We start from the raw sequence: 17,058 nt of genomic DNA, 5'->3' as shown, positions 1-17,058 counted from the left end.
AGACCTTCCTGGCTGTTGTTGCTGTTTGTTCTTATATTGTGACTATACGTTTGACCATTTCCCTGTTTATCGATAGTCCGGGTGTCCACACTACCGGGTCGTGCATCCATACATTATTTCATCTTTTATTTTTTCCGTTAACCCATGTGCCAGTGTGAGCGAAAGGGATGGAAATATAACGGGTTCCATGCACTCAATCAGAGCCACACTAGCTTGGGGTGGGGTCAAGGTATCAATCGGGTAATACATATAACTAGTAGTTAGACTCCTCATTAGATTATTATAAAGAGAAAAAGAAAACTACGAAAATTGTCCAAGAAGATGAGATAAGGTAAGGAAACATTCGTTAATCTTCGTCGTAAATTCAGTTTAATATGCATTTAGAAGTATGACCCAGGTTGATGTTCATATCTCTTTGTACAGCCTACTGCAAGAAATGCAAGAAATAAAAAGAGATGAAATGACAGATTTTAGCAGGTCGAAAATGAGCCGAAAATGTTTAATTGCAACAGACCAGAATAAAAGTAAACTGAAATATTCTATTTAAATTCAATCCAACATAACAGGTCTTGTGAAAATTAACGTCTCTTTTGTCAAAGAAGGATTCAAGACGTACTAGTTATTTGTCGTCGTACCGTTCTTGCCATAGCTCTAGTAAAGGTTAACATCTGCATTTCGTTCCATTCCTAAGCGGGCATGGTGTGTAAAACTCAAACGCAAATACTGAAGCATTATATATAAACCAACCCCACTGTAATGCCGTTTTACATACATATAAAAACAGCAAAGATCGCTACTTTATTAGAAAACCGAATTCTGTAATTGAACTTTTGAAAAATGTTCAGTAATGATATTGGTATGAACGTAAAGGTCTCAAAGGTAATAGGCCAAACCAAGAACCCATTTTATTGTTTTTGCGAACAATTCTTTTTTGTCCCTACGAATTTACCTTTTGGTGTAATGATAACTAAAAATTTTCCATATTTCTGTTCGTGATGGCTACACAGACAACGTTTAAAATCATATATGGTATAATTTGTCAGTTTTGGGCACTTGCAATTCTATTACTAGTGATCTTTGATTTTTTTGGGGGGTTATATCAACAAACATCAGTATGGTAGAGTGCAAATTAGAATGTGACACAAAGGTCGGGAAGAATAGCACCATGACGACCGTCATGGACTTTTGAATACTCTGTATAGTGCTATTTGCGAATTTTGTTCAACTTTGAATTCTGTTCTACGTTCACGGTCATACGACTCATGACATAGTTATTTATATATAGATAGCATATAGATCAAAACGTAATACCGAAGGAAGTAAACTGGCCGTTACCAGTGGATCCTCTATATACATAGAAAACGAACAGTGGAAAGGTAGGCATAAGATATTTGCGATCTGTACATGAGGCTATGATATGTTTTCTTAGGAAACTTGTTGACAGAATTGTTAACGACATGCTGCCCATGGTCTAACGAATACATGACATAGGTTAAACGTACTGAGTGATATATATATATATATATATATTGAGTATAGAATTTGTCAAGCACGGAAGAAAATTTACACCGAAGGAAGTTTACTGGCCGTTACAGTGGATCATCTATATACGTAGACAACGAACAGTGAATGGTAGGCATAATATATGTGCAATCTGTTCATGAGACTATGATATGTTTTCAACTGTGTTAAAACGATATACTGATATATGGAGGTAATTCAAAATTTAGGAAATTTGGTAACAGATTTGATAACGACAAGACGCCCATGGTCTAACGACTACATGACATAGGTTAAAGGTAGTGAGTTATATATAGATTGCATATAGAATTAGTCAAACACGGAAAGCAAAATGAATACCGAATAAAGTGTATTGGCCGTTACCAGTGGATCCTCTATATACATAGAAATCGAACAGTGAAAGGTAGGCATACTATATGTGCAATCTGTACATGAGGCTATGGTATGTTTTCATCAGTGTTAAATCGATATACTGATATATGGAAGTAATTCAAAATTTAGGGAACTTGTTAACAAAATTGTTTACGACAAGACGCCCATGGTCTTACGACTACATGACATAGGTTAAAGGTAGTGAGTTATATATAGATTGAATATAACATTAGTCAAGCACGGAAAGCAAAGGTAATACCGAATGAAGTGTATTGGCCGTTACCAGTGGATCCTCTTAAACATAGAAAACTTACAGTGAAAGGTAAGAATAAGATATGTGCAATCTGTACATGAGGCTCACATATGTTGTCATCAGTGTTAAATGATGAATCTAAATTTGGGAAATTTGTTGAAAAAATTACTATAATCACTACAATAATATTTATCCACCGCGCTTATTTTGCTCTGTACTCCAGAAATCGCATCTACCAGAACGATGGCCTCTGCTACCCCTCTTAGGGACATGGAAGATAATTTCTTCCAGTGTCCGATTTGCTTGGATCACTTTAAGGAACCAAAGCTGCTGCCATGTCTGCATCGATACTGTAGAGAATGTTTGCAAACTGTCGTTGAAATCAGCCAAGATGGGGCGGTTAAGTGTCCAATGTGTAAACAGGATTATGACGTACCAGAGAATGGGGTTGACGATTTCAAGACTGACTTTCATATGAAGAGTATACTAGAGTTTATACAATTGCAAAAATGTTTTGAAAGTCAAGATTTAAAGAAATGCATCAGCTGTTCAAAGAACACGATAGTTTCAGCCTACTGCTTTAAATGTTGCGATTTTTTGTGTGAAGAATGCTACGAGATTCACATCATCAATAAAATGTTTATAGATCATCAACCACATACTCTGAAATTGGAAAGTATTGAAGATAATCACCTAACACTGGATAAATTAGCAGCACTTACGGAAGATCCTAGGTGCCATACACATGTGAAAGAGAGCGCCATATTATGTTGCAGTAGTTGCGGAAATGTACCAGTTTGTGTGATTTGTACATACAGTAAACACAAAGGTCATGACCTACATGACGTAACTGAGTTAGCTCAAAGTGAAAGACAATTGCTCGAACAGAAACTGGCTGAATTAGAGATACAAAAACCTAAATTATACGACTTTTCAAATAAAATCAGTAACATTACCCGAAATACGAAGGAAAACCTCGCCAAAATGACAACAGATTTGATCGATCAGCAGAAACCGCAGGTAGATAAGATTAATAAACAACTTGCCGGAATTACCGATGGCAAAGGACGAGACTTAGAGGATATAGAAAACCGAAGAAGATGTCAACACAAACGAATGAGTCTTCTTTTCGAACAAGAATTGGAAGAATTGAAAGTAAAATATGATGTCTACAGGAAAGCAACAGATACAAAATATGACAACGAAGCAGAAGATTTAAAAGAAAGGTATGATGAAATTGAGGACGAACTCCGTAGAAAACTTAGAAGATTAGAAGCCAATGTAAAGAATTTCACAACCGCTACAGAACAACTTCCCAGAAGAAACGAAGATGAACTAAAGAAACTATCAGATTATTGTGACCAGATTGTTAAGCGATATGAAAACTTCACAGTTACGACTTCATCTATTTTCGCTTCTAAAGACAAGTGGACATATGCTCAGTGTATCCCTGGTATTAGAGCAGCCAGCGAACCTCTGATAGAAGAAATGAAAAAGGACTTTCCAGAAATAGAATCGTTATCGGATGTTAATCTCAGTGATTTAGCAAAATCCATTACCAATGACGTCATAATCGCTGATCATCCAGAGTCTGTTTTCATTGTTGAGGACATCAAAGCTAAAGGTTGGAAAATGAGTGGTATTACGAGCACCAGGGATGGTAACATCGTCATCACTGGCGAGTCATCACCTGAGCACTCCCATATTACTGTCATGAACAGAAGACGAGACATACTAACACAAAAGCAGATTAAGTCTGCCAAGACGTCTACCCCATATCGTTTCTGTTGTTCGTTATCAAAGTTTAAAGTTGTAACCGTCTGTTATCCCGATGAAATCGGTATTTACGATGTCCGTGATAAATCGTACAAACGCAAAAACATATTTCCAGCAGATCTATTGGTGTGGAGTGTGACGACCGATCCTGATAGCAAGCACGTCTTTGTTGGCACTAACAGCAGATATGTGTATGTATTTGATAATAAGTTGAATTACATTCACACCATAAAGCTACCAGATGTAATCAGTGGTTTGCAAGATATCACTGTACATAGAGGTAATCTCCTGGTATGTAGTGACAATAAATGTAAGAGAGCATACGCAATCTACATGGCGGGAACAGAGAGTACACTGATGTATGAATTCACAAAACCAGATTTGGAAGGATGCCAATTCATACCTATCAGTGTTTGTACAGACGTAAACGATTTCATCTACGTATTGTGGCGAGCATCTATCCGCGGTAACGTTAACGGAGTAATCGTACAATACAATCAGGATGGCAAACAGCTGGCAACAACAAAACCAATAAATGACATGGTTTTTCGTCTGACTATAAGCAGAACGGATGATGAGGAGAAACTGTTAGTAGCATCATCTACATCAGCGAAACTGTACATGTACGGGTTATAGGCAATGTTGTGAAGAATTAAGAGAATAGTCTTCTTAAATTGTAGTCAGCGATTATTGAAAAACGTTTCCATTACAAAAACCCTCATCTACCGTCAAATAATCATTTGTAAATGATCAAACACAGAATAATATTTATTTATTTCACACACGAAATGATAACTCCGCAAAATACGTTTTAAGCAAATCTATTAATAAGAGCATGTATGACTAAGGTGTTGACATCATTGCAGTAAGTGACAGCAATTAAATAAGGGCAAAAACTCGGAAACGAATTTAAAAACGAAGGATGAAGCGATGAGTTTCAGACATAACGTAATCAAAACGGAACAACTTACGGTTAGGAGTTCCACGGGCGCAGTGCGAAAATATGAAACTCTCTGTAGGTATACTGTTTGGATTGGATTCGTTGAAAATGGGTCAGTACTTTCAGCTAAGAATGGGTTCACTGCAGCTCGTAATGTCAACTTGCAACATGTTAAAACTCACATAAAGATGACGCCTCGCTAAACAGAGTTTTGAATAAGAAAGTTAAACTTGTTACGTTAACGGAATATCAACTCGATGAAAACAACACAAGAATTAAAACCTGGATGACTAATTCAATATTCTACCCCTTTTGTTTCAATATTTTAATAAAAGGATTCTGAAATTAATGTCATGATTTATTCTTTACTTTTGTGATTCAATTGCCGGATCATTTCACCAATGTCAGTACCCTTTTCTTCATATTTCATAACTTTGATTCTACAAATATCATCCTATCAATTAATATAAATTTTCTTGGTCTATACAATGTATGTCATCTTTAAGTTGCACTAGGTACTAATTTAAATGGAAGTATTATTATGTTGAATAGTCGTATGTTTGCATCAATATGTTGAAATGGACACATGGATTGTGGTTCACCAAATATTAAATGGTCGCCAATCTCAACCTTGTCAGATGAAGTCGTTCGGTTAAAATGATCAAATGTTACATTGACTTTGACATGATCGATGACTGATGTTTAACGTTATTACAGAGTGACATGCTCAAGGGGGGGGGGAGAGGAGAGGTAGGTGGGGGAGAGCATGCCCCTCTTCTGTACAAAATATATCATGTCTACATTATTATTTATCAGCATTATTAATACTAATAATACTTATTACTTATCTAACTATGCCTCAGAATGCTGCATTTCACATTGACACTTTTCTCAAGGTAGGGGAGAGACCTCCATACCCCTCGCCCCTACCCCCAGCTAAGGAATTCAGCCCATACCTTTACCAGTCGGGAAAAATTGGAATTATTCTCAATCCACTTTTAAAAACATGTGCATGCTACTGGTATCATTCTAGGTAATAAATGTAAATCTTTTCCCCCTGTACCTCATATCTTCTTCATTTATGTACTCTACATTTTGAAAGTTTGAGCAGCTGTTTTATTTGAAGAGTCATCAAAATGCCACTTTCTGTAGAAATGTAAGGTCTCTATGTTGATAGATGATTTGAATGTGACAAGTTAAGACAGACTGTTTTAGCTCAGTTGCCATGATCACATCATACACTATAAGATGTTGCCAGATGCATTCACAAACTGTCAACAACTTTGAAAACATTCAAATATTCCCAAAAAATAGGGTCCATATGCAGTTTTGAAGAAGCGATGAAGACATTTCTATTAATTTAATAAGAAATCAACTTAAGTTTCAGGAATCTAACTTGCAAGTAATGCTTGATAAAATATCCTTACTTTTTTTTTGGGGGGGGGGGGGTACACTTTCTCTGATTCTACTTCGCTTTGTTTCTGTTGCTGAGTTTCTTCTCTTTGCACTTTTCTGTTTATTATTCCTTATTCTCTTATTTTAATGCATATATATTAAAAAAAAAAACATTTTAGTGTTTTTCTAGAAGTATTGCAGTATGTTTTGAGTAATCGTAATGTAACGTTTTATGAAAAGTGTCAATAAAAATACCACAAAACAGTGTTCATTTTCTTAAACCTCTAAATGATTTTCAAAATTTGGCATCTCTGTTCCAGTCTGCATTTTTGTCTTCTCCGGGTAACATTCTACTATAATGACGCGGAAAAACGGAACAAAGCCAAGGTTCAGGTTATGTTAGTTAGCAATTTTAATAGAAACCAAGTATTCCATTCCGAATGCATTGGGAACCTTAAACCAGGGATCTGGACTTCTTGCCTAAACTTGCAATATTTTCTGACATCGGCGTATCAATGTGTTTTGTATGAATTTTAAGTATCGCCAGAAGGAATCTCTATGAAGAATGGGGATAAGCTTGGAAAATTATTTCCGGCCTCTGTTAACATGTAAAAAGACTAATATGCCTCTATACAAGGTTTTGTGATCAGTTTAATGAGAATCACATGAATAGGACAGGACTATGATTAGAGATTATTGCATTTTTCTCAAAATCTATTGATAGTATATAGTTATACGATCAAGCAGTCTTTCCCGACAGTTCGATTACAAGACTGGTCACGGTTCTCGTGGCTAATAGTGATGTATATTCCAGACATCAATAACGAGGCTAATTTACAAATATCCAATCAACAACCTATACTTAGAAGAGAAATAAACCCTGGGGTTTTACAGTGACCTCTTAGCAGAGACTTATATTCTTACACCCTCTGTGAAATAACTAATCTAAACTACCTTTCACGGAATTTTCAGGAATTTTCTAATGAATTTTTCACACCTACTGTGTTGGTGGCTATTATATAATGAAGGCGCTAGAAAAATGACGTCAGCGAACCAGATCTTAAGTTAATAAAATCCCTTCTCTCAATATGAGTTGTACACTAAGTCTAGTGCTCTCGGAAATTGTTCGGACGTTGGTGCAAAATGCCGGAGTGCCAAGCATTTGGTTGTGTAAACAGGAGAGAAGAGGAAGGCGCAGGGAAGGGGAAACTAAGTTAGATGTTATTCCTGACGGGAAAAGGTTTCCAGAGAAAGATACCGCAAAAAAAAGCCCAAAAGCACTAGGATTGTCCCTCGTTCGTAGATCTGTTACTAGTTTTGGTAGTACTAGCATAACTACCATTTTCTGTGTAGCAAGCTCTAAGTCTCGTTGTCTCAGTTCATCCACTATGTATTCAGGCTCGAATTGCTAGCATTAAAGTCCTTATGCATCCATGCTCTCCTTTTTTTTATTTTTAAATTCCCGAGTCCGGAAAGTATTTCGGAAGAAAAATTTGGCAACATCTTCCCTCAGTTATCGTTAACGGCGCGTAGGAAATGTTAAGCTCCGAAGGTTTCAATATTTCGAAATGCAATATGTGTCTCGCTTACGTCACGAAACAGGCGGGAACTGTTGGAATTCAAATAAAATGGCGAATTTAATGGGTAACAAATAAATCGATTTTAAGGTTGAAAATATGTTTCAAGCATTTGTGTTGTTTCTGTCTAAACTGAAGAGCGTACTGCTAAATGGTGTTCTCAAAGCAGAAAAGGCTAGGCTTCATACCTCCTTTAAATTTTGTGATTACGTAATCGACATGCCACGGTCGTAAATCGACCTCAGGCTCGACAATTAGCCCGTATAGCATTTTAACACCATTAGGATCTTTGCGTTAACACTGTGTGGAAATATGTTCATGTCTACAGTGTAGTTAATCATATAGCGTTCACAAAAAGACCATCAAACAAGAAAAAATATGTGGTAGGCGTTGCAGACTAATTGGTAAAATGCGGTCATTTTATTTTACCAACCAATCGAATTAGCATGCTGCCGAACAATTTTTTTGGGGGGTTGGGGTGGGAAATCATAACTTGAGATAAGAATACACAACAGAACTTCCTGCAGCTTTATTTTGTACAGAGAACAGCCTGCATCAATTAACAATCTTTTCCTGAGGGGGTCATGTGGACTTTTTAGAAGATAAGTTTTTTGACATTTTTAACCTTTTTTCAAGAAAATCGTGAGCCCAGTAAGAAACTTAAATCAACTGAACCTCTCAGTTACAAACAAGCTAAGACATAACAGGAAATTTTTAAAATCATTTAAAAAATGTTTCTCTCGAATGCCTCACCTTACCCGCAAGATGGTTACATTTTTAGAACCGGCCAATTTGAAAAACTGGATTTCATACAAACAATTTAGCAAAAACGATTCGAATTTCGCTCAACCAAACGTACCGGAGCGCATTGGCACACTATATACCGATCCTGCACACGTACTATTGCATAAAAATTTCTGAATCAGAGAAGGCTTTGGATCTCCTTTTTATGGACTATCCAGCCGTTGGACATGGATAAGGCTCACCCCATAGGCCATATGGACTCTTCCTAATTTGCATACAAGGAATTTAAATGACGGGAAAACAAAACAAGACCTACCTTCTGGTGTAATGATAACTCAAAAGGTTCCATATTTCTGTTCGTGATGGCTACATAGACAACGTTTAAAATCATATATGATATAATTTGTCAGTTTTTGGCACCTGCAATTCTATTACTAGTGACCTTTGCTTTCTTTTTGTAACATCAACAAATATCAGTATGGTAGAGTGCAAATTAGAATGTGACACAAAGGTCGGAAAGAATAGCACCATGGCGACCGTCATGGATTTTTGAATACTCTGTATAGTGCTATTTGAGAATTTTGTTCAACTTTGAATTCTGTTCTACGCTCACGGTCATACGACTTATGACATAGTTATTTATATATAGATAGCATATAGATCAAAGCGTAATACCGAAGGAAGTATACTGGTCATTACCAGTGGATCCTCTATATACATTGAAAACGAACAGTGGAAAGGTAGGCATAAGATATTTGCGATCTGTACATGAGACTATGATATGTTTTCTTAGGAAATTTGTTGACAGAATTGTTAACGACATGATACCCATGGTCTAACGAATACATGACATAGGTTAAACGTACTGAGTGATATATAGATTGAGTATAGAATTTGTCAAGCACGGAAGAAAATTTACACCGAAGGAAGTTTACTGGCCGTTACAGTGGATCATCTATATACGTAGACAACGAACAGTGAAAGGTAGGCATAATATATGTGCAATATGTACATGAGACTATGATATGTTTTCAACTGTGTTAAAACGATATACTGATATATGGAAGTAATTTAAAATTTAGGAAATTTGTTATAAGAAATGTTTACGACAAAACGCCCATGGTCTAACGACTACATGGCATAGGTTAAGGTAGTGAGTTATATATAGATTGAATATAGAATTAGTCCAACACGGAAATCAAAATGAATACCGAATGAAGTGTATTGGCCGTTACCAGTGGATCCTCTATATACATAGAAATCGAACAGTGAAAGGTAGGCATACTATATGTGCAATCTGTACATGAGGCTATGGTATGTTGTCATCAGTGTTAAATCGATATACTGATATATGGAAGTAATTCAAAATTTAGGGAACTTGTTAACAAAATTGTTTACGACAAGACGCCCATGGTCTTACGACTACATGACATAGGTTAAAGGTAGTGAGTTATATATAGATTGAATATAACATTAGTCAAGCACGGAAAGCAAAGGTAATACCGAATGAAGTGGATTGGCCGTTACCAGTGGATCCTCTTAAACATAGAAAACTTACAGTGAAAGGTAAGAATAAGATATGTGCAATCTGTACATGAGGCTAACATATGTTGTCATCAGTGTTAAATGATGAATCTAAATTTGGGAAAGTTGTTGAAAAAATACTATAATCACTACAATAACATTTATCCACCGCGTTTATTATGCTCTGTACTCCAGAAATCGCATCTACCAGAACGATGGCCTCTGCTACCCCTCTTAGGGACATGGAAGATAATTTCTTCCAGTGTCCGATTTGCTTGGATCACTTTAAGGAACCAAAGCTGCTGCCATGTCTGCATCGATACTGTAGAGAATGTTTGCAAAGTGTCGTTGAAATCAGCCAAGATGGGGCGGTTAAGTGTCCAATGTGTAAACAGGATTATGACATACCAGAGAATGGGGTTGACGATTTCAAGACTGACTTTCATATGAAGAGTATACTAGAGTTTATACAATTGCAAAAATGTTTTGAAAGTCAAGATTTAAAGAAATGCATCAGCTGTTCAAAGAACACGATAGCTTCAGCATACTGCTTTAAATGTTGCGATTTTTTGTGTGAAGAATGCTACGAGATTCACATCATCAATAAAATGTTTATAGATCATCAACCACATACTCTGAAATTGGAAAGTATTGAAGATAATCACCTAACACTGGATAAATTAGCAGCACTTACGGAAGATCCTAGGTGCCATACACATGTGAAAGAGAGCGCCATATTATGTTGCAGTAGTTGCGGAAATGTACCAGTTTGTGTGATTTGTACATACAGTAAACACAAAGGTCATGACCTACATGACGTAACTGAGTTAGCTCAAAGTGAAAGACAATTGCTCGAACAGAAACTGGCTGAATTAGAGATACAAAAACCTAAATTATACGACTTTTCAAATAAAATCAGTAACATTACCCGAAATACGAAGGAAAACCTCGCCAAAATGAGAACAGATTTGATCGATCAGCAGAAACCGCAGGTAGATAAGATTAATAAACAACTTGCCGAAATTGCCGATAGCAAAGGAAGCAGCTTACGGGCTATAGAACACCGAAGAAGACAAGAACAGGGACAAACGAGGCTTCTTTTCGAACGAGAATTGGCCCAATTGAAAGTAAAATATGCTGACCAACATAAAGCAACAGATACAAAATATGACAACGAAACAGAAGATTTAAAAGAAAGGTATGATGAAATTGAGGACGAACTCCGTAGAAAACTTAGACGTTTAGAAGCCAGTGTAAAGAATTTCACAACCGCTACAGAACAACTTCCCAGAAGGAACGAAGATGAACTAAAGAAACTATCAGATTATTGTGACCAGATTGTAAAGCGGTATGATAACTTTATAGTTACGACTTCATCTATTTTCGCTTCTAAAGACAAGTGGACATATGCTCAGTGTATCCCTGATATTAGAGCAGCCAGCGAAACTCTGATAGAAGAAATGAAAAAGGACTTTCCAGAAATAGAATCGTTATCGGATGTTAATCTCAGTGATTTAGCAAAATCCATTACCAATGACGTAATAATCGCTGATCATCCAGAGTCTGTTTTAATTGTTGAGGACTTCAAAACTAAAGGTTGGAAAATGAGTGGTATTACAAGCACCAGGGATGGTAACATCGTCATCACTGGCGAGTCTTTACCTGAGCACTCCCATATTACTGTCATGAACAGAAGACGAGACATACTAACACAAAAACAGATTAAGTCTGCCAAGACGTCTACCCCATATCGTTTCTGTTGTTCGTTGTCAACGTTTAAAGTTGTAACCGTCTGTTATCCCGATGAAATCGGTATTTACGATGTCCGTGATAAATCGTACAGAGGCAAAAAGATATCCCAATTTCCAGCAGATCGATTGGTGTGGAGTGTGACGACCGATCCTGATAGCAAGCACGTCTTTGTTGGCACTAACAGCAGATATGTGTATGTATTTGATAATAAGTTGAATTACATTCACACCATAAAGCTACCAGATGTAATCAGTGGGTTGCAAGATATCACTGTACATAGAGGTAATATCCTGGTATGTGGTGACAATAAATGTAAGAGAGCATACGCAATCAACATGGAGGGAACAGAGAGTAAACTGATGTATGAATTCACAAAACCAGATTTGGAAGGATGCCAATTCATACCTATCAGTGTTTGTACAGACGTAAACGATTTCATCTACGTATTGTGGCGAGCATCTATCCGCGGTAACGTTAATGGAGTAATCGTACAATACAATCAGGATGGCAAACAGCTAGCAACAACAAAACCAATAAATGACATAGTTTTTCGTCTGACTATAAGCAGAACGTATGATGAGGAGAAACTATTGGTAGCATCATCTACATCAGCGAAACTGTACACGTACGGGTTGTAGGCAATCTGATGAAGAATTAAGAAAATAGTCTTCTTAAATTGTAGTCAGCGATTATTGAAAAACGTTTCCATTACAGAAACCCTCATCTACCTTCAAATAATCATTTGTAAATGATCAAACACAGAATAATATATATTTATTTCACATACGAAATGATAACTCCGCAAAATACGTTTTAAGCAAATCTATTAATAAGAGCATTTATGACTAAGGTGTTGACATCATTGCAGTAAGTGACAGCAAATACATAAGGGCAAAAACACGGAAACGAATGTTAAAACGAAGGTTGAAGCGATGAATTTCAGAGTTTCACGGGCGCAATGCGAAAATATGAAAGTCTCTGTAGGTATACTGTTTTGATTGGATATGCTGAAAATGGGTCAGTAATTTCAGCTAAGAATGGGTTCACTGCAGCTCGTTATATCAGCTCACAACATGTTAAAACTCACATGAAGGTGACGCCACGCCAAACAGAGTTATAATTACGAAAGTTAAACTTGTTAAGTTAACGGAATATCAACTCGATTGAAACAACACAAGAATTAAAAACTGGATAATTTATTTAATATTCTACCCCATTTGTTTCAATATTTTAATAATAGGATTCTGAAATTAATGTGATGATTTATTCTTCACTTTTGTGATTCAATTGCCAGATCTTTTCACCGATGTCAGTACCCTTTTCTTCATGTTTCATAACTTTGATTCTACAAATATCATCCTATCAATAATATAAATTTTTCTTGGTCTATACAATGTATGTAATCTTTAAGTTACACGAGGTACTAATTTAAATGGAAGTATTATTATGTGGAATAATCGTATGTTTGTATCAGTATGTTGAAATGGACACATGGACCGTGGTTCACCAATCATTAAATGGTCGCCAATCTCAACCTTTGTCAGATGAAGTCGTTCGGTTAATATTATGAAATGTTACATTGACTTTGACATGACCGACGGCTGATGTATAACGTTATTACCGCATGTAACATTTATTGACATGATCAAGGGGGGGGGGGGCATTCCCTCTTCTGTACAAAATATATAATTTTTGCATTATTATTTATCAGCATTATTAACACTAATAATACTTATTACTTATATAACCTTAATTATAATCTAACTATGCCTCAGAATGCATCCTTTCACATTTACACTTTTCTCAAGGTAGAGAAGAGACCTTCATACCCAACCCCCCCCCCCCACCCACCCACCCAACCCCAGTTGAGGAATTCAGCCCATACCTTTTCCAGTCGGGAAAAGTTTAAATTCTCCTCACCCCACCTTTAAAAACATGTGCATGCTACCGGTATCATTCTAAGTAATAAATGTAAATCTTTTTCCCCTGTATCCCATATCTGCTTCATAACTTTATGTACCATACACTTTGAAAGTTTGAGCAGCTGTTTTATTTGAAGAGTCATCAAAATGCCACTTTACCTAGAAATGTAAGATCTCTATGTTGATAGATGATATGAATGTGACAAGGAAAGACAGACTACTTTAGATCAGTTGCCATGTTCACAGCACACAATATAAGATATTGCCAGATGCAATCACAAACTGTCAACAACTTTGAAAACATTCAAATATTCCCAAATAAATAGGGTCCATAAGCAGTTTTGAAGAAGCGATGAAGACATTTCTATTTTCAGGAATCTAACTTGCAAGTAATGCTTGATAAAATATCCTTCCTTTTTTTGAGGGGGGGGGGTACACTTTCTCTGATTCTACTTCGCTTTGTTTCTGTTGCTGAGTTTCTTCTTTTTGAACTTTTCTGTTTATTATTCCTTATTCTCTTATTTTAATGTATATAAAAAAAAAAAATTAGTGTTTTCCTAGAAGTCTTTCAGTATGTTTTGAGTAATCGTAATGTAACGTCTATGGAAAGTGTCAATAAAAATACCACAAAACAGTGTTCATTTTCTTAAAACTCTAACTGATTTTCAAAATTTGGCATCTCTGTTCCAGTCTGCATTTTTGTCTTCTCCGGGTAACTTTCTACTATAATGACGCGGAAAAACGGAACAAAGCCAAGGTTCAGGTTATGTTAGTTAGCAATTTTAATAGAAACCAAGTATTCCATTCCGAACGCATTGGGAACCTTAAACCAGGGATCTGGACTTCTTGCCTAAACTTTCAATGTTTTCTGACATCGGCGTATCAATGTGTTTTGTATGAATTTTAAGTATCTGCCGAAGGAATCTCTATGAAATATCTGTAAAATTGGAGAAGAAAGGGCGAGAATGGGGATAAGCTTGGAACATGATGTTCATTTCTCCTTATTTCCGGCCTCTGTTAACATGTAAAAAGACTAATATGCTTTGTACAAGGTTTTGTGATCAGTTTAATGAGAATCACATGAATAGGACAGGACTATGATTAAAGATTATTGCATTTTTCTCAAAATCTATTGATAGTATATAGTTATACGATCAAGCAGTCTTTCCCGACAGTTTGATTACAAGACTGGTCACGGTTCTCGTGGCTAATAGTGATGTATATTCCAGCCATCAATAACGAGGCTAATTTACAAATATCCAATCAACAACCTATACTTAGAAGAGAAATAAACCCTGGGGTTTTACAGTGACCTCTTAGCAGAGACTTATATTCTTACACCCTCTGTGAAATAACTAGTCTAAACTACCTTTCACGGAATTTTTAGGAATTTTCTAATGAATTTTTCACACCTACTGTGTTGGTGGCTATTATATAATGAAGGTGCTAGAAAAATGACGTCAGCGAGCCAGATCTTAAATTAATAAAATCCCCTCTCTCAATATGAGTTGTACACTAAATCTAGTGCTCTCGGAAATTGTTCGGACGTTGGTGCAAAATGCCGGAGTGCCAAGCATTTGGTTGTGTAAACAGGAGAGAAGAGGAAGGCGCAGGGAAGGGAAAACTAAGTTATATGTTATTCCTGACGGGAAAAGGTTTCCAGAGAAAGATACCGCAAAAAAGCCCAAAAGCACTAGGATTGTTCCTCGTTCGCAGATCTGTTACTAGTTTTGGTAGTACTAGCATAACTACCATTTCTGTGTAGCAAGCTCTAAGTCTCGTTGTCTCAGTTCATCCACTATGTATTCAGGCTCGAATTGCTAGCATTCAAGTCCTTATGCATCCATGTTCTCCCTTTTTTTATTTTTAAATTCCCGAGTCCGGAAAGTATTTCGGAAGAAAAATTTGGCAACATCTTCCCTCAGTTATCGTTAACGGCACGTAGGAAATGTTAAGCTCCGAAGGTTTCAATGTTTCGAAATGCAATATGTGTCTCGCTTACGTCACGAAACAGGCGGGAACTGTTGGAATTCAAATAAACTGGCGAATTTAATGGGTAACAAATAAATCGATTTTAAGGTTGAAAAAAATGTTTCAAGCATTTGTGTTGTTTCTGTCTAAACTGAAGAGCGTACTGCTAAATGGTATTCTCTGAGCAGAAACTTGGGCTAGGCTTCATATCTCCTTTAAAGATCTGCTTTATTGGCTCCAATTAGCACGCTATAGCTAGGACAGTTTTGTGATTACGTAATCGACCTGCCACGGTCGTAAATCGACCTCAGGCTCTACAATTAGCCTGTATAGCATTTTTAACACCTTTGTGTTAACACTGTGTGGAAATATGTTCATGTCTACAGTGTAGTTAATCATATAGCATTCACACAAAGACCATCAAACAAGAAAAAATATGCGGCAGGCGTTGCAGACTAAGTGGTAAAATGAGGTCATTTTATTTTACCAACCCATCGAATTAGCATGCTGCCGAACAAACTGGGGGGGGGGGGGTGGGAAATCATAACTTGAGATAAGAATACACAGCAGAACTTCCTATAGCTTTATTTTGTACAGAAAACAACCTGCATCAATAAACAACCTTTTTCTGAGTGGGTCATGTGGACTCTTTTGGTTCAAAGATAAGTTTACATTTTTGACATTTTTAACCTTTTTTTAAGAAATTCGTGAGCCCAGTAAAAAACTTAAATCAACTGAACCTCTCAGTTACAAACAAGCTAAGACATAACAGGAAGTTTTTAAAATTTTTAAAAACTGTTTCTCTCGAATGCCTCACCCTACCCGCAAGATGGTTACATTTTTAGTACCGGCCAATTTGAAAAACTGGATTACATACAAACAATTTAGCAAAAACGATTCGAATTTCGCTCAACCAAACGTACCGGAGCGCATTGGCACACTATATACCGATCCTGCACACGTACTATTGCATGTAAATTTCTGAATCGGAGGAGGCTTTGGATCTCCTTTTTATGGACTATCTAGCCGTTGGACATGGATAAGGTTCACCCACATAGGCCATATGGACTCTTCCTAATTTGCATACAAGGAATTTAAATGACGGGGAAACAAAACAAGACCTACCTTCTGGTGTAATGATAACTCAAAAGGTTCATATTTCTGTTCGTGATGGCTACACAGACAACGTTTAAAATCATATATGGTATAATTTGTCAGTTTTGGGCATTTGCAATTCTATTACTAGTGATCTTTGATTTTTTTGGGGGTTATATCAACAAACATCAGTATGGTAGAGTGCAAATTGGAATG

General features: G+C 36.5%; 2 protein-coding genes across 4 annotated transcripts; both read left to right on the top strand.

Moving 5' to 3' along the window:
* Positions 1-1,262: 1,262 nt before the first annotated feature.
* LOC139984581 (uncharacterized) lies at positions 1,263-6,375 on the top strand. 3 transcript variants are annotated; one of them, XM_071998527.1, is made up of 2 exons: positions 1,263-1,376; positions 2,370-6,375. In XM_071998527.1, exon 2 carries the CDS (start codon positions 2,390-2,392, stop codon positions 4,556-4,558), a length of 2,169 nt encoding a protein of 722 aa, XP_071854628.1. In that variant the 5' UTR covers positions 1,263-1,376; positions 2,370-2,389; the 3' UTR covers positions 4,559-6,375. The 3 variants fall into 3 exon arrangements, with proteins under 3 accessions (XP_071854628.1, XP_071854630.1, XP_071854631.1); XM_071998529.1 differs by lacking the exon at positions 1,263-1,376 and adding an exon at positions 1,394-1,632; XM_071998530.1 differs by lacking the exon at positions 1,263-1,376 and adding an exon at positions 1,918-1,924.
* A 2,864-nt stretch (positions 6,376-9,239) lies between these two features.
* LOC139984537 (uncharacterized) lies at positions 9,240-15,106 on the top strand. The gene is made up of 2 exons (XM_071998469.1): positions 9,240-9,562; positions 10,298-15,106. Exon 2 carries the CDS (start codon positions 10,318-10,320, stop codon positions 12,490-12,492), a length of 2,175 nt encoding a protein of 724 aa, XP_071854570.1. The 5' UTR covers positions 9,240-9,562; positions 10,298-10,317; the 3' UTR covers positions 12,493-15,106.
* Positions 15,107-17,058: the final 1,952 nt, after the last annotated feature.

This window comes from Apostichopus japonicus, chromosome 17 (assembly GCF_037975245.1).
Source record: "Apostichopus japonicus isolate 1M-3 chromosome 17, ASM3797524v1, whole genome shotgun sequence".
NCBI lineage: Eukaryota > Metazoa > Echinodermata > Holothuroidea > Aspidochirotida > Stichopodidae > Apostichopus > Apostichopus japonicus.
The sequence above is the reverse complement of the archived record's forward strand: the minus strand, read 5'-3'. Positions and strand labels throughout refer to the sequence as shown.